At 45.6% G+C, this 19,606-nt stretch overlaps 1 protein-coding gene across 1 annotated transcript in view; it reads right to left on the bottom strand.

The window, feature by feature from the left end:
- ARRB2 (arrestin beta 2) overlaps window positions 1-19,606 on the bottom strand; it is an 86,778-nt gene that overhangs the window by 19,791 nt on the left and 47,381 nt on the right. The window contains exons 7-10 of the mRNA XM_033924266.1: window positions 7,091-7,158; window positions 6,681-6,816; window positions 5,460-5,544; window positions 1,398-1,470 (exon numbers count right to left, since the gene is read on the bottom strand). Coding sequence (XP_033780157.1) covers window positions 1,398-1,470; window positions 5,460-5,544; window positions 6,681-6,816; window positions 7,091-7,158 — 362 coding nt within the window. The remainder of the gene's footprint in view (window positions 1-1,397; window positions 1,471-5,459; window positions 5,545-6,680; window positions 6,817-7,090; window positions 7,159-19,606) is intronic.

Below are 19,606 nucleotides of genomic sequence, written 5' to 3'. Positions count from 1 at the left end.
AATGCACAAGACATACTCACGCTTTGACCGGGTCTATTTTTGGTTCAGAAGGAATTTTATTCTAAGGGCAGAAATTGGGGGGGGGGGAGATGAGGATTGAGGAACAAACTCTTTGTTACAAAGTCACAGGTCACCAGGGGAGGGTCAGGAGCACAGCTCCACTTACTGAGCTTTGGTTTTCTATGGGTATCGATGGGATATAATGAGACCTGCTCTGTCATTTGCACCAGTACCACGAAAAAGAAAAAAATGGCTGAAGCGGCAAGCATGCAGAAAGGTAATGTGGCAGAGTGTAGGGTGCAGAATGACCTCCCTGGCCTCCCAATACCTAGGAAAGGCCAGTCAGATCATGTAAAGCTGGATTTTATACAGTTTCCAACTAGATTTGGGTACGCAGGTTACAGAACATTGCCCAACTTAATGGTTAAATTAGGCACCCAACGGCCTTAAGGTACCAATAATAGCCCTTAAGCAACATTAATTGGAGCTAATGGATGATCATTTACATTTACAAGCGCAACTGCTCTTGTGAGGGACCGCTGAGAAGTTCTTGGCCCAACCCAAAAAAAGTTGGGACACTCTCAATCAAAGGCGATATTCCGCTTTTCTCATTCCGTAGTTTTCCTCAACAGAACGAGAAAAGCGGAAAATCGCCGGACTAAGTGTCTCGCCCTCGATGGAGCCTGCCCTGACTTTGTTGGTGGGGCTGAGAACTTTTCAGCGGCCCCTCGTAAGCACCGTTTTGTAGATGTACCTCCTAGATGTTACAGTGCAAAACTACAAAGGGGGTGTGTCTTGCAGTTGTGCACAGACCTTCTAGAAAACTATCATTTATGCACTCTTTATGAACTCTTAATTAATAATTTGATTTTTTTTTTTTCTTTGATTGGCTGAAAACTGGCGCAGTCAATTACCACGCCAATTAAGCAAATTTTAAAAAAATAGAAGCTGCACGTGGAATCTGAAGTTAGGCATCACTATGTAGGCACCCTATACAGAATCCGGCCCTTAGTGCGTACATTTTTTTTTAATCTACCGCATAGTCCTAGCCAACTCTCTCTGGTGGGAGGGGACAAGTGCAGCGAGAGGGGATTCATCACGCATGGGAAGTTCGTAAAAAAGTCAAGAATTGGAACTTCCAAAACACCCATCATTCAGGTATAATACCAAGAAATTACCGTCACAGTTAACCACCAACACAAACCCAAAGGCGGAAAACACAGGCAGAGGGCGAGATGTCAAAGGCAAACACATGATCAGGGGAGTGTGGTAGATGAGGGATCAAGAAGCATTTGAGAGAAAAGAAGCTCTTCAGAGTGTTTGAGGAGAAGAATTAGAGACATGGGCCCCTGCTGAAGCAGAGCTTAGAGAGAGAAAGAGACAGGAGAGATACTCACTCTTGATCTAACTGGGCAACAGGACATTTATACTGGGCTGTGCTGAACAAGCAGATATCAGCATATTGCCGCACTGCAAGAAAGAAAAAGGGGTAACTTAACCACAGGCCCCAGGGTCTAACACTCGCTCGTACCCCAGAGTCATATCTCTGGTCTGTATCGTACAGATGGAAGAGAGATGACGTGAAGCTACATATTCATATGCGCTTCCAACATTTCATTCAAAACTATTGTGTAGAGAATCACAAGGGGACAAATTTTCCCCGTCTCCGCGGGAACTAATTTTCCCGTCCCGTTGAGTTGTTTTCCCTGCTCCATTCCTGCAAGCTCTGTCCTCATCTGCACAAGCCTCAAACCCTTTAAAATCATAACTGTTCGAGGCTTGTGCGGTTAAGGCAGAACTTACAGGAATGGGGCAAAACTTGTCCCCGTGTCATTCTCTACTCTTCTGTGGATACATAATACACTGACCCAGAATACATCCCAGTGATTTTGAACGTGTATAAGTCAACCTGGTCTTTACGGTCAAAGTCAGCCTAGTATTTATCCAGTTTCTCTTCTCAGAACCATTTATTATTATGAAGAGACCAGATATGCCTTTTCAATTGCCAGGCCAAGAGAGTGGAATCAAATTCCAATTCATCATAGATTAATGTTGTTTACCCTCACTTTTAGGAGGCTTCGACAGAATTCGACAGGGAGAATTAGAAGGGCTTGAGCATGCTCAAAGCTGGCAGAGACTGGGAAGAAGAAGATCTTCAAGCGGCACCGGCACCGGCACTTGTGGGCTGCATGCCGGTGCCAAAGGGGGGGTGAGTTAAAGTTGGTTGGGCTGGGGGTTCCTGTTCTCACGGGGGGGTGCCGATTTGAGCGGGGGGGAGCGGTTCTCGTGCCGGTGCCAGCCGGGGGGGGTTTGAGTTAAAGTTGGTCGGGTGGGGGGTGCCTGTTCTCACGGGGGGGTTCTGGATCACGTGGGGGGGGGGACTTTGCGAGCGGGGGGGAGCAGCACCCTGGCCTCGGGGGGGGGGGGGGGAACGTTTCAAAGCGAGTTTCCATTATTTCCTATGGGGAAACTCGCTTTGATAAACGAGCATTTTGGATTACAAGCATGCTCCTGGAACGGATTATGCTCGTAATCCAAGATACCACTGTATATGTATACAGATATTAAGTCATAGGCCAACAACCCTATTGTAAATGGATAAATGCAGTAGCGAGCTGGTCACCTTTACTTTACTTAGTACTGTTTTAAAATGCAATGCTAAGTTTTTTTGATGGGGACAAAAAGACCTCAAGCGCCCACACCTATCAAGCTTGGCAGAGAAAATGCCAAGCTAAGTACAATCTATATTAGGTCATGGGTCCCTATAAGGAATAAGAAGTAACATATGAGTGTTTAGACCAGGGGTAGACAATTCCGGTCCTCGAGAGATGGAGCCAGGTCAGGTTTTCAGGATATCCACAATGAATATGTATGAGATGGATTTGCATGCACTGCCTCCTTGCATGCATATTTATTGTGGATATCCTGAAAAACCTGACCTGGCTCTGGCTCTCGAGGACCGGAATTGTCTACCCCTGGTTTAGACGAACACTAAGCGAAAAAATAATTTATAAAATAAAAAAAGAAGACGTATAAGGAAAATAAATTATGAAAAAAAGGGGTTTTTTAGACCAGTGATAGCTTGCATTTAGCTAACTTGTCAAGACAAGTTCTAATAACAAGTAGCTGCGGGCGCTTGAGGTCTTTTTGTTCCCCATCAAAAATACTTAGCATTGCATTTTAAGTAAAGGTGACCAGATCGCTACTGTAAATATATATGTATCACAGAAATCATTGAGTTATTTCCCTATAATTACGACGTAGAAATTTAAAAAAAAAGATAGACATAATATAGGATTGATGATACCTATAAAATTTGGGAAAATTTACCCCTCCCTTTGTAATCGGCTTTTGTAGAGATACTAAAGCGGGGGTCGGCAACCTGCGGCTCCAGAGCCGCATGCGGCTCTTTTCCACCTTTGCTGCGGCTCCGGTAGTGTGTCACGCAGGTATGCAGCTTAAGTCCGGCGTCGCGGCGGGAAATAGCCATGCTGAGCAGTGAGCTCAGCACATACACAGATGAAAGCCTTGCTTGCTGATTGGTCCGGCGGCCCCGCCCCGCCGGACCAATCAGCAAGCAAGGCTTTCATCTGTGTAGTGCTGAGCTCACTGCTCAGCATGGCTATTTCCCGCCGCGACGCTGAACTTGTAAGGTGCCTGAAAAAGAAATCATCCTGGCCGGGTCGGTGTCATGCTCCGGAGATCTACAGCCTTCCTATCTCCCTCTCCCTTCTACCTGCTTCCGGCCACATCCCCTGCTCCGCGGCTCTCTTCGGCAACTCAGCAGCAGCTTCTGACGTCGGGGCCTACCCTCTGCGAGTCCCGCTTGTTTCAACTTCCTTTTTCCACAAAGGCGGGACTCGTAGAGGGAAGGCCTCGATGTCGGCAGCTTGTCTTGATCACTGCTGCTGACGAGTTGCTGAAGAGAGCCGCGGAGCAGGGGGGTGTTGCCAGGTGCAGGTAGAAGGGAGAGGGCCAGATGCAGGACTCGTGGGTGAGGGAGGAGAAGAGAGAGAGAAAGAGAGAGGGGAGGGAAACAAAAGGAAATATTTCATACTGGGCTGGGCCGGAGTGGAGGGAGGGTGGAAAGATTCTAGCTACAGGGTGCAGTAACAAAGGAAAAGGGGGGAAAGCTGAAAATGGAGATAGTGACACAAAGAAGAGAAAGGGTAAGCAGGACCTACTGAATAAGGATAGAGATACAGAGGGGACATGAAGAGGAGGTGAAATAGAGACATAGAAGTAATGCTGAAAAAGTGTGTGGGGGGAGATAAAGACATTGAAAGGGCAAATGGTGAACATGGCGTAAAGATAAGGACAGAGACAAATGAAGATTCTGAAAAAGTGGTGAGATAGGGATATAGGTGAGATGGACACAAAGAAGGGTGATGCTGGAAAATAGGTGGAATGGTAATTCTGACAGACACAGAAGGGAAATGCTGGATCAAGGAGAGATGGGGCTCAGGCTGGATGGAATGAGGAGAAATGCCTTGTTGGCCCGGAACTTCCTCTCCTACGTCAGAATTGACGTCAGGGAGCGGAATGCTGGTCAGCGCAACACTTCTGCAGGGAAAGCTTGGGACGGCGGTGGCTTGGGGGCTGTTCCCCGATTGCGGTGGCAGCAAACCGAGTGGCTTGGGGGACGGCACGGAGACAGAAAGAAGGGGGAACAGGGAGACAGAAAGAAAAAGTTGGGGGAGAGAATGAGGTCTGGAGGAGAGGAAACATACAGGAGGCTGAAAGAAAGGAAGAAAGATTGGATGCACAGTCAGAAGGAGAAAGTGCAACCAGAGACTCATGAAATCACCAAATAGCAAAGGTAGGAAAAATGATTTTATTTTCAATTTAGTGATCCTGTATATAGCATTAAGATAAGAAACAATATATGCAGTGTTAGATTTGTTTTATAATGGTTTTGCGGCTCCAAGTTTTTTTTTTCTTTTCGAAAACGGGTCCAAGTGGCTCTTTATGTCTTAAAGGTTGCAGACCCCTGTACTAAAGGAACTCTAGGAGTTTTACCCAGCCAAACAAATTTTGTATTTAATTTTTTATAAAAGGACCCTTGAAAAAAAATCGGCAACATACCCATTTGATAACAAAGCACAGGCAAAATCATCATTTTAATAGTTTGGACTCTCCCCCACCAGGAAAAGGATTCCATTGCTCACACATTTCTGTTACCTTCTGTAATAAACATTTTTCATTCATTTTCATTGTGTCTTCCAGCGTATTTTTTATCCAAATACCTAAATATTTTATTCCATCCTCCTGCCATAAAAAGGGGAATGAATCAAACAGACCTTGAGAGGAAGAACTTCTGATTTACTCCAATTTATAGACATACATAAGACTGGTAGCTGTGGGGCTCAAACAGATGCACAGACTGGTAGACTCCCCCTCTCCTCCCAGAGGCTGTTACACCTGTGAACTGCTAGCCACTGGACCATTCTAGATCTTACCTGAGATTTTTATTTTTTTTACAGTTTTGGTAGAATTGTTCGTCACGTGCACGTTGACGCTGATGGGCTCACCATGGTAATACAGCTGAAAGAGACAAGAGAGGTTAGAAGGAACGGGCATAGAGATCACTCGCTTCACACAGCCCAGGAAGCCGTTTCTTTCCAGTCACATCACACCCGTTGGCTTATGGTGCAGCTGGATCTTTTCAATCTCTTTATATCAAATCAATGCATATACATATGTGGTTCTCTGCAACGACCAGTAATACAGAGAGGGTACAAGTACGCCAAAACAAGGAACAAAAAGAAAAAGGGGGGGGGGGTCTTTTATTCTCTATACTCAGCCATCCCTGTCTGTCTTATTATTATTATTTTTAATTATGCCTTTTCAAATTAGGATACACACTGAACACTTGAGAAGAAATAATAACATTCTTCCAGAATAAAATTAAACCAAACGGAAGTTAAGAAATATTTTCAGAACTGTATAAAACTCTGTGGTTAAAGTTGTCACGATTAGGAGGTCAAAGTCTAAATTAGGAGAATTAAAAAGAAAAAAAATAAATAAATTAAAACCGGTAATGCTTAAAGAAGAATGGTAGTACAGTACTCCCCGCCGATATTCACAGGGGTTCCATTCCAGGAACCCCCGCGAATGTAGAAAAACCGTGAATACGGTGTTTAGCGAGGGGAGACAGGAGAGGGCAGCCAGAGCGGCTGTCAAAGCAGCTCCTGATTGGTGAGGCCCGACTTTAGTGCAGGAAGAGGCAGTCGGAGCATACCGCGAGTGATTTCTTTTACTCGCCGGTGCTCCGGCTGCCCTCTCCTGCCCGGTCATTTCGCGGTCGGAAAATACCGCGAATGACTGGTATCGCGAATTGCCAACCGTGAATGACCGGGGAAGCACTGTATATGCTAAGAAACCAGGCACTTCGGATCTCAAATGTAAACCAATCTTGGTCATTCAGAATGAGATCTACTGAGGAATTTTATCACACAAAAAGATAGTTAACTAAAAGGGATCAAAATAAGCATACTTTAATGTTATTATACCATATTGTACATTTATAAGGAAATTTTAAAAGAAAAACAGGCTCCTACCTGAAGGAGTCTAGGATACAACAACAGAAATTACAAGCCATACCTATTTATAAAGCATGGATCTCCCCCTGTATACCAGCCCTGCCCCTCCTGTTTGTCCTCAGCTCATCTCTATCTTACCTCCTTGTCCAACGAAGCTTCAAGATGCAAAGAACGGTCGGACATGAGGAAGTGGCGCGTCGTCTCTGCCATCGGCTGGGGCCCAGGCTTTTCCGGTGCATACTGGACCTTCCGGATCACAAGCCGTACAGAATTCCTGGTTGGAAATGGGGGGAAAAAAATTAAAACTCCCTCTACCGTCACTCCTCACTTGTTATCCTCCAACAAGTCAATCACCCTGAGCTCAAATTCTCAAGACATCATCCCTAATGGGGGAGGGGAGGCATGCCCAAATTCAGCACTTTCCCATCCTACAATCGTATGTTTCCAGCAACCGCTGTGAACTGGCTCATGAATCCCCTGAAATAAAAGGAGGGGTGGAGGCTTCTCACTGGACAAGGACCTGGTTCTCGTGCCATGACCTCACTTGCCTTTTGTGAATCTTTTCTTCTAGAGATTTGGCACAGAATGCCCGGATCTCAAAGTCCACACCACATGCCTAAGTCAAGAGGAAATAAAAAGATGCACAGATTTAAAACCAGTTACACCAGTTACAATTATAGATAAGATGGTGCACACATCAGACAACACAAAGAATGTATGCAATTAAACACAAATAACAAAACTATTGCGTCACCTCCAGTTAATCAAATGCTGAATATTATGCCATATTATTTCCTAACCACGGTGGCGGCGAAAAGGGCGAACAGAATGCTAGGAATGATAAAGAAGGGGATCACGAACAGATCGGAGAAAGTTATCATGCCACTGTACTGGGCCATGGTGTGCCCTCACCTGGAGTACTGTGTCCAGCACTGGTCACCGTACATGAAGGAGGACACAGTACTACTCGAAAGGGTCCAGAGAAGAGCGACTAAAATGGTTAAAGGGCTGGAAGAGTTGCCGTACGTGAGAGATTGGAGAAACTGGGCCTCTTTCCCTTGAAAACAGGAGACTGAGAAGGGACTTGATCGAAACATTCAAGATACTGAAGGGAATAGACTTAGTAGACAAAGGCAGATTGTTCACCCTCTCCAAGGTAGGGAGAATGAGAGGGCACTCCCTAAAGCTGAAAGGGGATAGATTCCGTACAAACGTAAGGTTCTTCTTCACCCAGAGAGTGGTAGAAAACTGGAACGCTCTTCCGGAGTCTGTTATAGGGGAAAACACCCTCCAAGATAAAGTTGGACAAGTTCCTGCTAAACTGGAACATACGCAGGTGAGGCTGGACTCTTTAGAGCACTGGTCTTTGACCTAAGGGCCGCTGTATGAGTGGACTACTGGGCACGATGGACCACTGGTCTGACCCAGCAGCGGCAATTCTTATGTTCTTATAACCAAAAATGCCATGAATATCAATTATATAACAAGGAGCAAAAAGGTCTCAGAAGCCACGGGGCACTATTCGCTCTGCCAAATTCTACTCGCTCTATGTCTCAGTGCAGGCTGGATTTATAGCAAGTAGAACTCGTCAGAACATAGAAAAGATAAGCAGTTTGCATTCAAATTTCTTCATATGTATCCAGTTTGCCAGTATATTTGCCAGTACATTTCAAGTTTGCAGGTATTTTTTATGGCTGATGATGATGATCGAAGTGTCGAGGAGAACCAATGAAAACATTCAGCCCTCTCTCATAGCTCTGGTGCAGCGTTGTGCCCCGTGGCTTCTGAGGCCTTGTTATATAACCGATATCCATGGCATTTATGGCATATTAGTCAGCATTTCTCTCACATCAGGCAGCATTATGGGGTAAAGATCTAGAACAATTGCTTTTGCCCACTACTTATGAGGAATTCAGGAAGCGCCTAAAAACATATCTGTTCCTGAAGTATTTAGACAGCTGACCCGTACAACTCTTTCTCTTCAATAACGGTTCTCTTGACCTATTAACCATTTTCTGTCACCTCTATTAAGTTCAATCAATTTGTACCATCTTTTAATCTTTGTAAACCGCATAGAACTTCACGGTCCTGCGGTATATAAACTGTTATTATTATTATTATTATCATTTGATTAACTGGAGGTGATTCAATAGTTTATGATTTATATTTACTCCAGTTCCTCCATTTTGAGATTGGAATTTGCAATTAAACACATATTACAATACATTACACTGGTGTCTTTTATTCCGCCAATACCTTGCGGTTCAAGGCAGTTTACAAAAAGAGGAGATTCTGGTCATATCCAGAAGATTACAAGACAGCTATTTGGCTGGAACTTTTAGTATCTGGAGATAGATTGAGGTAATCGGTTATATCATGAGCTTGTCTTGATAAATTTCCTGAACAACATGGTTTTTAGTTCTCTTCTGAAGGCTTTGAAGTTTGGTGCTGAGATCAGTAAATTGGAGAGGTGGCTGTCTAGTTTCGCTGCTTGCGTGGTGAGTAGTCCGTCGTGCATTTCATTTTGATGTATGGGGGGGGGTGAGTGAAAAGTGTCTGTGTTCTCCTTGGTCTGGATGAGTTGTTCTGAATTAGGCGATTGTTCAAATAGGCTGGTCCATTGCCATTTAGGGCTTTGAAAAGCCTGCAGTAGAATTTGAAAAGTATTCATGCTTGTACAGGGAACCAGTGTGTGTCTTTGTAGGTGGCTGTGATGTGGTCATTCTTCATCAGTGAGCAGATCTGTCTGAGGGCTGCGTTTTGCACCGTTTATCATGGTGGTGGGGCAGGGTAGGTATAGGATAGGATGTTGCAGTAGTCCTAATATTAGGGCCTGAACCAGGAGTCTGAATTATGGCTTTCTAGACTGGTCTCCTCCATCTCACCCCAAAAAAGCTACCCCTAGTGACACTGGGCAAGTCAGTCACCATTGCCCCAGGTACCAGAGTTAGACTGTGAGCCCTGCTGAGGCAGATAAGTATTTTCTTTAAGAATACCTGGTTACTATTCAGTGTACCGTAAAATCATTTTGGGTGAATCTCTTCAGGATAAGGCAGTTAATAAATAAAATAATTGTAAAGAATTGTAGTTCTTCCCTTTTTTTACCTTGTGTATCCATTAGTCCAGGGGTGCCCAATACGTCGATCGCGATCGACAGGTCACTCGCTCAGGCGACCCCAGTCGATCTCAGAGCGGGTTCCCTTCTTCCCTTCTCTTTTTACCCCTCCTGACTGGCCCGCTCCTGAATTCTGCTGCTGCTGCCGCTGCTGCTCAACATTTTTTAAAAAACCGGCTTGGAGAACTTATGCTCCGGGGGCTAACGTGTGCTTGTACCAGCTTCCCTTCTCTTCCCTCTGAAACCGGAAGTTATGTCGGGGGGGGGGGAGAGAAGGGAAGCCGGCACGCGCATGTTAGAGCCTCGTTCGCGGGCTAAAGCAGGAGACAGGTCAGTGAAGCTTGCGATTTGCTCTTCTTGCTGCCAGGTCCTGCCTACTTTCTGTTTCCTCAAAGGCAGGACCCGGCAGCATTTCTCCCAATAGGTCGATCTTGGGCCGATCAGCCTTCCTCTCCCCGACGTCAATTCTGCCGTCGGAGAGGAAGTTCTGGCCAGCGGAACTTCCTCTCCGACGGAGGAATTGACGTCAGGGAGAGGAATGCTGGTGGGCCCGAAGCAGGGAGAGCTTGGCCGGCAGCGGGCGGCTTTGGGGGCCTGTTATCCGATGGCAGCGGCAGTGGCAGTGGCTTGGGGGAGGGCAGGGAGGGAGAAAGAGGGCAGGCAGGGAGACAGAAGGAAAGAAGAGAAACAGAAAAAAAGAAAGGGGGCATGAAGAGAGAAAGAAAGAGAGGGCAGGGAGAGAGGAAGAAAACGTTGGGGGGGGGAATGAGGTCAGGAGGAGAGGAAGCATACAGGCTAAAAGAAGGGAAGAAAGATTGGATGCACAGTCAGAAGAAGAAAATGCAACCAGAGACTCATGAAATCACCAGACAAGGTAGGAAAAATGATTTTATTTTCAACTTAGTAATCAAAATGTGTCTGAATTGGAGAGGAAGTGACGTCATCGTGGCTGATGGCAGCCTAGAGAGATAGCTCCGCGGACCCCCGTGCTGAATTTGGCTATCTTCGCGCGATTCCGCGTGCCTGCACTGATTATTTCCCTCAGCTTGATTGTGTAGCTGCTTTACTGCGTCTCGATGGCGACGCGGAAAAAACAAACCGACATAAAAGCATTTTCTTCACCGATCCCGAATGGGCCTCCTAAGACTGGCTCTAAAATGGCGCCCGACCCGACCGCGGCTGCGGAGGGCTCACATGCGGATGCAACGTTGCCGACTTTACAGCTGGAGATGCGTGGCTGGTTCCAGGAATTGAAATCTGAAATCTCTGCAGTTCGAGCTGATATCCATACTGTTGTTGCTGAGCTAAAACGTGAGGTGGGTGAAATCGGGAATCGAGTGGGAGAGACAGAGGTTGCAGTGGAGGCACATGGCTCTGAACTAACACACCTAAGAGACAGGATTGCAGCGCTGGAGGAAAAAGCTGATGTGAGCACCCTAAAGCTGGAAGATCTGGAGAATCGCTCCAGACGGTGCAACCTTCGCTTTCGGGGTGTGCCTGACACTGTTTCTGACTCTCGCTGCATGGAGGTGATTGATCATATATGCATTCAGGCACTAGAATCCGCTGGTTTACCTGTGGAAGTGGGGAAACCATTGCTGGATAGGGCTCACCGCATTCCTGGCCCTCGTGATGTGAACCGCCCTCGTGATGTCGTGGCCTGTTTCCATCGTTATATGGATAAAGAACATGTGCTTAGGGCGGTGAGGCGCTCTGGGGGAACTGTTAAATGGGAAGAAGCAGACATTGATGTCTATCCTAATATAGCTCCAGCAACCCTGGCCCGCCGTCGCACATATAGAGACTGTACCCGTATACTGCAGGAGCGCAGTGTTCGATATAGATGGATTTATCCTATCGGACTGGCTTTTACACATGCAGGCAAGAATTACACTGCAATAACTGTGGCGGATGTTCAGTCTCGAATGGTGGAGGCAGGTTTGATGACAGCCTCAGAAATGGCTCCACTCCCTCAGAAGTCACCTGTACCCAAATCAGGAAGAGGGTTGGGATGGCAGAGAGTGGCTAGGTCAGCTGCAGCCCGTCGCCCTTTGGAAGCGGCCACGTCCTTATCCATTTGAACATTTGTATTTGTGAGATGTGCTCCTGAAATTTTGTGCAGTGTATGTTTCTTCTTCTCTTTGCTGAGCGGCTTCTGTCGCGAAGATTGTTAATAGGGCTTGTTCTGGGGGTCCCTTTGTGAACTGTTTCTCTACACTTCCTGTACCGTGGTTACCAGGTGCTTTGGTAGCTGGACCATGTGGGGCATTGTTGGGGGGTTGGGGGGAGGGGGGGTGCTGGTGCTGGGAAGGGATGTGACCGAGTGCTTTTTTGTATGATTGTATGGAAGTGTGTTTGTATAATGTTTTTCTTAAGGTTGCGATTGCAGGGGTTGGTTGATTTGGCTGCTTTGGAACAGGATATTGATTTGGTGATGAAGTGCTTTCTCCTCTCTAGTATAAATGGATAAACTTACTTTGCTGTCTTATAATGTACATGGTCTAAATTCTCCACAAAAGCGACGCTTGTTATTTAAAGAAATGAGCCGCCTGAATAGTGCGGTTGGATTTATTCAGGAGACCCATTTTCAATCTCACTATGAGAAATTGCTTACACACCATAGCTATCCACATGTTTTCCTTTCTTCTAATAAAGTCCGGAAAAAGACCCAGGGGGTGGGTATCTTAATTCATAAACGTGTCCAGGTGGTATTGAGAGAGGTGGTGCGGGATGTTGAGGGCCGCTACATACTGGTTAAGGCTGAGTTGGATGGCACCTTATATAGTTTACTGAATGTCTATGCCCCAAACGTTGGTCAGGGGGCCTTCTTTACGTTATTAGAACGTGTGCTGTTAGATCATGTAGAAGGTACTCTCCTTGTAGGTGGAGACTTTAATCTTACCTGCTATCCACAGGAGGATAATTCCAATTCCTCCATCCGCTATGCTAGAAGCGACAGAAGGGCTTTTCTGCGCTTCCTGCGTAGACAGGATTTGATAGATGTGTGGCGCTATTTACACCCTGGCACTCGGGATTACACCTTTTATTCATCGAAACACGATTCCTATACTAGAATTGATATGTGGATGCTGCCTCGTATTGCCCTGCCTCGAGCCCTGGCCTCCAGTATTGAACCCCGGGTGTGGTCAGATCATGCTCCCTTGACTCTGGAGTTACAGGTTGGTCAGGTTAGAGGTGGTCGTCGTTTGTGGCGTATGAATGACTCTTTGTTGAAAGATCCCAATACCTTGACTCTATTAGAGGCTGATGTCAAGGAATTTTTTGTTTTTAACGACGTGGCTGGCATTAATGTTGCGATTCTATGGGAAAGTTTTAAGGCCACCCTTCGGGGTTGTTGTATTTCGAGAGGGTCGTATCGTAACCACTGTCGAGTGGCTCGCAGATTAGAGCTGGTGTCCCGCCTTCGACGCCTGGAGAATGCTCATAAGAGAGCTCCGTCGGTGGCTGGGGGGGTAGCGCTGACAGAGTGCCGGAGGGATTTACAGGAACTTGATTTAGAGGGCATGGCTTGGGCCCTACAGAGGCGGAAACAACAGTTTTTCGAATGGGGTGGTAGGGCGGGTCGCTTGTTAGCTGCACAGATCAAGCAAACTCAGGCGAAACACTCTATAACTCGGATTCGTAATGAATCGGGTCAGCTTTGTGCAGATGATGGGGCCATTCATCAGGCTTTTCTATCCTTCTACCGGACTCTGTACACTCCGGAAACTGAAGCCACGGAGGGGGAGATAGATGCTTTTCTGTCTAACGTCACCTTGCCTTGTTTGGCGGAGGTTGATGCGGAGTGGCTCTCTTCCCCTATTCAACCCGCTGAGGTGGTGGCGGCTATACATCATTTGGCTGCTTCCAAAGCACCGGGTGTTGATGGTTTTTCGCCCCTGTTTTATAAGAAAATGGAGGCCCATATAGTCGCTCCTCTGACTAGATTGTTTAATTCTTTTTTGGAGGGGGATTGTTTGCCGTATTCGTTTCGTCAGGCTGCGGTCTCTCTTCTTCTTAAACCTGGGAGAGATCCCCTCCTTTGTGGGTCTTACCGCCCTATATCGCTGTTAGGAGTTGATTATAAACTGTTTACCCGTATTTTGGCAGTCCGGTTGCAACGATTTTTGCCTTTCCTAGTTCATGGAGATCAGTGTGGTTTTATTACAGGGAGGCAACCTGGTGATAATATTCGAAGAGTGTTAGATCTTATTGGAGTGGCCCATCAGGATTCTGTTCCAGCTGTCTTGTTATCAGTTGATGCTGAAAAAGCCTTTGATAGGGTTTATTGGCCGTTTATGTTAGCAGCTTTGAAGAAGATGGGCATATCGGGTGCTTTTCTACATTGGGTGACCTTATTATATGCTGCTCCGGAGGCTTGTTTAAGGGTTAATGGAAGATATACTGCTAATTTTATGATTCGTAGAGGAACTAGGCAAGGGTGCCCTTTGTCACCGTTGATTTTCGCGTTGATTATGGAACCTTTAGCAGCTGCTATACGCGCGAATGCTGATATTCGAGGAATTGTGGTGGGTGACGAAGAACATAAGATCTTACTGTATGCTGATGATATTTTGTTTACCTTGACCCACCCACATCATTCTTTGACAGAGGTGCTTCGTGTTTTGACTATGTTTGGTGTGGTGGCTGGCTTTAAAATTAACATTGAAAAATCTGAATTGCTTAATGTTTCCCTTCCGGACTTGTTGGTTACGGACTTACGTGCTACGTTTTCGTTTCGATGGGCGGCTAAATCCATTAAATACCTCGGTGTGCGTATATCTCGAAGACTTTCTGACCTTTTTGAATTGAATTATCCTCCGTTGCTCCGCACTGTGTTTGCTGATCTGGATCGATGGGAGGGATTGAGATTGTCTTGGATGGGTAGAATTAGTGCTTTGCGTATGAATGTGCTGCCTCGTTTTTTGTATCTGTTCTCCTGCCTGCCTCTCTCAATTCCTAAACGGTTCTTGCTTAGGCTACAACGGCGGGCCTTTGCTTATATCTGGACACGTAAACCCCCTAGGGTGCGGAGGGAACGTATGTATTGGGATAGGTTACACGGGGGAATGGGTGTCCCTGATTTTTCTACATATTATTATGCATCCCAACTGCAAGGATTGTTTCATTGGGCATATCCCTCCCAGCGCTGGGTCTCTCTGGAACAGGCTTTACAACCTACCTACCCTTTGGCAGCAGTGCCCTGGATGTCTTTTGATATCCTTCGGGATCTGCAGACTGGGACATCTTATGGGATGGAGTGTACTTTGCATGCGTGGAGCCGGGTTCGACGAGCTTGGTTCCCACGTCAGCGCTATTTCTATGCTGCTCCCATTAGATTTGCCCCTGACTTTCTACCTGCTAGAGATACTGTGATTTTTCGGCGCTGGGAAATGGAGGGACTTAGGGTTCTAGGTCAGCTGATAGTGGGTGGACAACTGGTACCTTTTGCTGCCTTACAATCTATATATGACCTCCCCTCGACAGATTTTTTCGCCTATGTCCAACTTCGAGATTTTATGGTGAAGAGGGTGATCCCTGAATGGGAAGGAGCAGACTCTGCTTTTCTTCAAGTTTTTAGGATGGGATTTGGGGTGGGCCTTATTTCACGTCTTTATAGGGCTCTTTTATACACTAGGCCACAGGCCCGCACATATGAACATCGTTGGGAACTCGTGCTGGGGAGGGCCTTTGATTATCAACAATGGGACTGCCTTTATGGGACATTGCTGAGAGTCTCCTTGGCATCCCCCCTAGTTGAGCAGGGGTATAAGATGCTATTTCAGTGGTACCTTACGCCAGAAAAGGTGCACCGTTTCTATCACTGTGGAGATGGACACTGCTGGCGTAACTGTGGGTGTCTGGGCACTTTTGGGCATATATGGTGGGATTGTGTTAAGATTGTACCTTTTTGGAAGATGGTTCAACGTCTGCTGATTGATGTATTACACCTACCCATTTTATTGCGTAAGGAAATATTTTTACTTAACTATCCTTTGGGGAGTTTGGATGTGGATCAGAATCATTTTGTGGCCCTAGTTGCTACGGCAGCTAGACTTAATGTGGCTGCATATTGGAAGCGTGACACTTTGCCTTCTCGTACTGTACTATTACAAAAGATTGACCAAATTTACCTGATGTCTAAACTGACTGCTTTGAATAATGATTCCTGTGGTACGTTTCATCGTCAGTGGTCTCGTTATGGCTCCTGGCGGGGTTTTCTTTGAACTATTCTTATTTTTATTTTCATCTTCCTTTGTTTTAGACCTATTCTGTATCACTCGGTGGGGGGGGTGGGGGGGTTATGTTATTTCATATGAGCGATGTACTTTTGCTGTTGGCATGCTGCCTGTGTACTGTTTTCATTTTGTTCAATAAAATATTAAACTTTAAAAAAAATAAAAAAAAAATAAAAAAAATGTGTCTGAATTTATATCTGCTGTCTATATTTTGCACTATGGCTCCCTTTTACTAAACCGCAATAGATGTTTTTAGCGCAGGGAGCCTATGAGTGTCGAGAGCAGCGCTGGGCATTCAGTGCAGCTCCCTGCGCTAAAAACTGCTATCGTGGTTTAGTAAAAAGGGAGGGGGGTATTTGTCTGTTTTTGTATGGTTGTTAGTGAGGTGACAGTGCATAGAGTCATCTGCTTTGACCTCTTTGAAAAACCCTGGAATAGGAATGATGATTAATATTTTCTATGCGTACAGTCTGCTTTGTGTTTTTTTTACATTTTATTGTTGGTAGATCATTTTGACTTGGTCATTTTAAAAGTAGCTCGCAAGACCAAAAAGTGTGGGCACCCCTGCATTAGTCTGTTGATCTAACCCAGGGGTAGGGAATTCCAGTCCTTGAGAGCCATATTCCAGTCGGGTTTTCAGGATTTCCCCAATGAATATGCATTGAAAGCAGTTCATGCAAATAGATCTCATTCATATTCATTGGAGAAATCCTGAAAACCCGACTGGAATACAGCTCTCGAGGACCGGAGTTCCCTACCCCTGGTCTAACTCATTATTTTAATATGTAAATATTATGTTTAACTGTATGTTTATATTTTTTACCAAAGTTGTATCTCGCTTAGTAAATTTAAATAAGCGATTTATCAAATCAAAAATAAACTTGAACCTAGATAATTCATTAATTTATAAGCCGTCTTTTGCAAAGGAAGATAGGACAAAACTGTGTATGTTAAAAAAAAACACACAATGAGGAGAGTCATAAGAACATAAGAATTGCCCCGTGCGCTAAACCCGCGCTATGCAGCTAGAACTAACCCCAGCTCAATGCTGGCGTTAGCATTGCGCTAAAACCGCTATCGCAACTTAGTAAAAGGAGCCCCTTTGTCTTGAATCCCTGGAGGGTGTTTTCCCCTATAACAGCCTCCGTTGGGGGGGGGGGGAATTAAAATACAATTCAAAAAAGTTAAAAGACAATGATCAACAGATGTCCTGTTTTGAGGGCTTCTTACCAAACCCTGTAAATTCACTACAACTAATATGGACTTATCAGGTTTTGGAAATAAGCCCTTCGATTGGATGTGCTGTGTTTTTATGCTTACAACGTACCCATTCGTAAAATGTGCTCATGAATAACACTCAAGCAACTGTCTATCAGTTTATTTTTCTAAAGCATGCCGATCGCAAAATTAATGTTTGATTTTAAAGGACTTTTCTTTTTTGGTTTTGCAGGGCATTATTAGTGCACGAAACCTGCAAATAAAACTAAAAAGAAAAGGCCTTAAAAATAATTTTTTAAAAAAATTTATTAAATTTTCTATACCGTTCTCCCCCAGGGAGCTCAGAACAGTTTACATGAATTTATTCAGGTACTCGGGCATTTTTCCCTCTCTGTCCCGGTGGGCTCACAATCCATCTAATGTACCTGGGGCAATGGGGGGGGATTAAGTGACTTGCCCAGGGTTACATGGTTTGAACCTACAATCTTAGGGTGCTGAGACTGTACCTTTAATGACTGCGCCACACTCTCCGCCGTGCTAGTGGGCAGGATAGTGCCTTGAGAGGACGTGTGGTGGCTTGAGCTCTTTTCTGTTTCTCCTTTTTCCTACCTTAAGTAGGAAATTTGCTTCACAAATTATGCCAAAACGGAGGGAGAAGCTACGAGTGTTCCATTCCTGCAGTCCCTGTAACGAGTCTAAAGGATTGCTATACAACTCCACCAACTCTATCCGGAGCTACTACCTCGCCTGTTGAGGTTGCGTTGAGAGGGAACAGTTCCCTCCACTGGAGGCCGACATCACATTTAGCCCAGAGGTGTGGTGATGGGACCACTGGTCTGACCCAGTAAGGCTATTCTTATGTGTCTGCTTCCGTTGCTGGCAGTGGTAGGCCTGGAGCAGATGTCACTTCCTGGATTGCCTTTCGGCAACAGAAAGCTTCCCAGCAGGGATGCCTTGGTCGTTTGAGCTGTTGGCAAAGCCCCCCCCTCCCCCCCAATCTTGAGAGCGAATACAGTTGAAGAGAATATGGAAGGAACAGCTGGTTCAAGTGAACGCTGCTCTGCAGACCACGAGGTACCGACTAAATCTCCTTTTATTCCAGTGTCCTGCAAACTTTCTCGAGCCGCAGCACACTAAAGGTAGTGGCCGTGGCTCAAGGCACCTGGAAGTGCGCGGATATCGCCATGACGAAACCATGTCGATGTCTGCGTGTGTGCGAAGGCCCTCCAGGCGGGCCCTGAGACGTCAGTGGGAGGTGCCAGAAGGGAAGAGGGCCAGAGAGAAGGACAAGTTCTGGCGCCCACTGAGTGCCTACAGGACGTGCCTCTCACCACGAGAGCGTCAGTGCCTCTCCTCTACCCCAGTGTCCCGTGGCACACCCGAAATCTCAGGATGCACACTAGTGTGCCTTGGCACACAGTTTGAGATACACTGCTTTATTCAGAAACCTGGAGAAAAAAACGCTCAACTCTTTGTGGGAAGCTACAGCTTCAATAAAGGCTTTCTCTCTCCCAAAAGCTGCTAGTTATGTTTCAATGCATTTCCAAAAATGAAGTTCGAGTCTCCTCATTGGAGCAAAAACGTGGTAGTAGCTGAACAGAAACTTGTTCTAGAGGAAACTAAAATGAACGAAAGGCACAATGTAGAATAAAGGGAGTGTGTGGTGCAGTGGTTAGAGCTACAGCTTTGGCACCCTGAGGTTGTGGGTTTGAATCCCGCACTGTTCCTTGTGACCCTGGGCAAGTCACTTAACCCCCATTGCCCCAGGTACATTAGATAGAGTGGGAGCCCTCCGGGACAATTAGAGAAAAATGCTTTGGTACCTGAATAATTTGTAATCCATATAGAATTGTAGGATATGCAGAATATAAATGATTTTTTTTTAAAAAATTTCTTTGACCCCCGAGCATTTAGAAACTTTTTGGCTAGATTCACTAATTCCAGAGTCTGTCTTTGATCCATTCCCAATTGCATGCAGGCCGACAAATTCACAAAAGGCCTGCATGCAAATGAGGACGATCGTTGACATCCCTCCCCCCCCCCCCCCCCACTATCAAAGTAATACTAAGAAGGAAAAAAAAAAAACTAATGAAAAGGATAAAAAGACCAAAATAAAAGTTTTAAAAAACGAGGGCAATGTAGCCCAGCAGCCTATGTGGTCGCCATTTTGGAAAAAAAAAAAAAATTATCCATATATGTATAAAAATATGGTCACCGACAAGTTATAAATTGTTGTGGTTTTAAGCTATCCGCTCTTACCACGTCCTCTGGCAACGCGTTCCAGAGCTTAACTAAATCAGTTTTTCTGTTATGCCCTCAGCGTTAACAGACCCAACTGCGCTTTACAGCGCTAAAACAAAGAGGCAACAGCAAGACCGAGCTTCTCCTGCACAGCAAAAAAAGGGGAAACTTAAAAAGAATTCACCCTTTTATCATTGGCTGTGTACAAAAGACATGCAAAAGGCAGGGCAGAGCAGGCCCGGCCCAGATGA

This window comes from Geotrypetes seraphini, chromosome 16 (genome assembly GCF_902459505.1).
Source record: "Geotrypetes seraphini chromosome 16, aGeoSer1.1, whole genome shotgun sequence".
NCBI classification, from domain to species: domain Eukaryota; kingdom Metazoa; phylum Chordata; class Amphibia; order Gymnophiona; family Dermophiidae; genus Geotrypetes; species Geotrypetes seraphini.
Note: the sequence above shows the minus strand (reverse complement) of the source record. Positions and strands in the feature narration are given on the sequence as shown.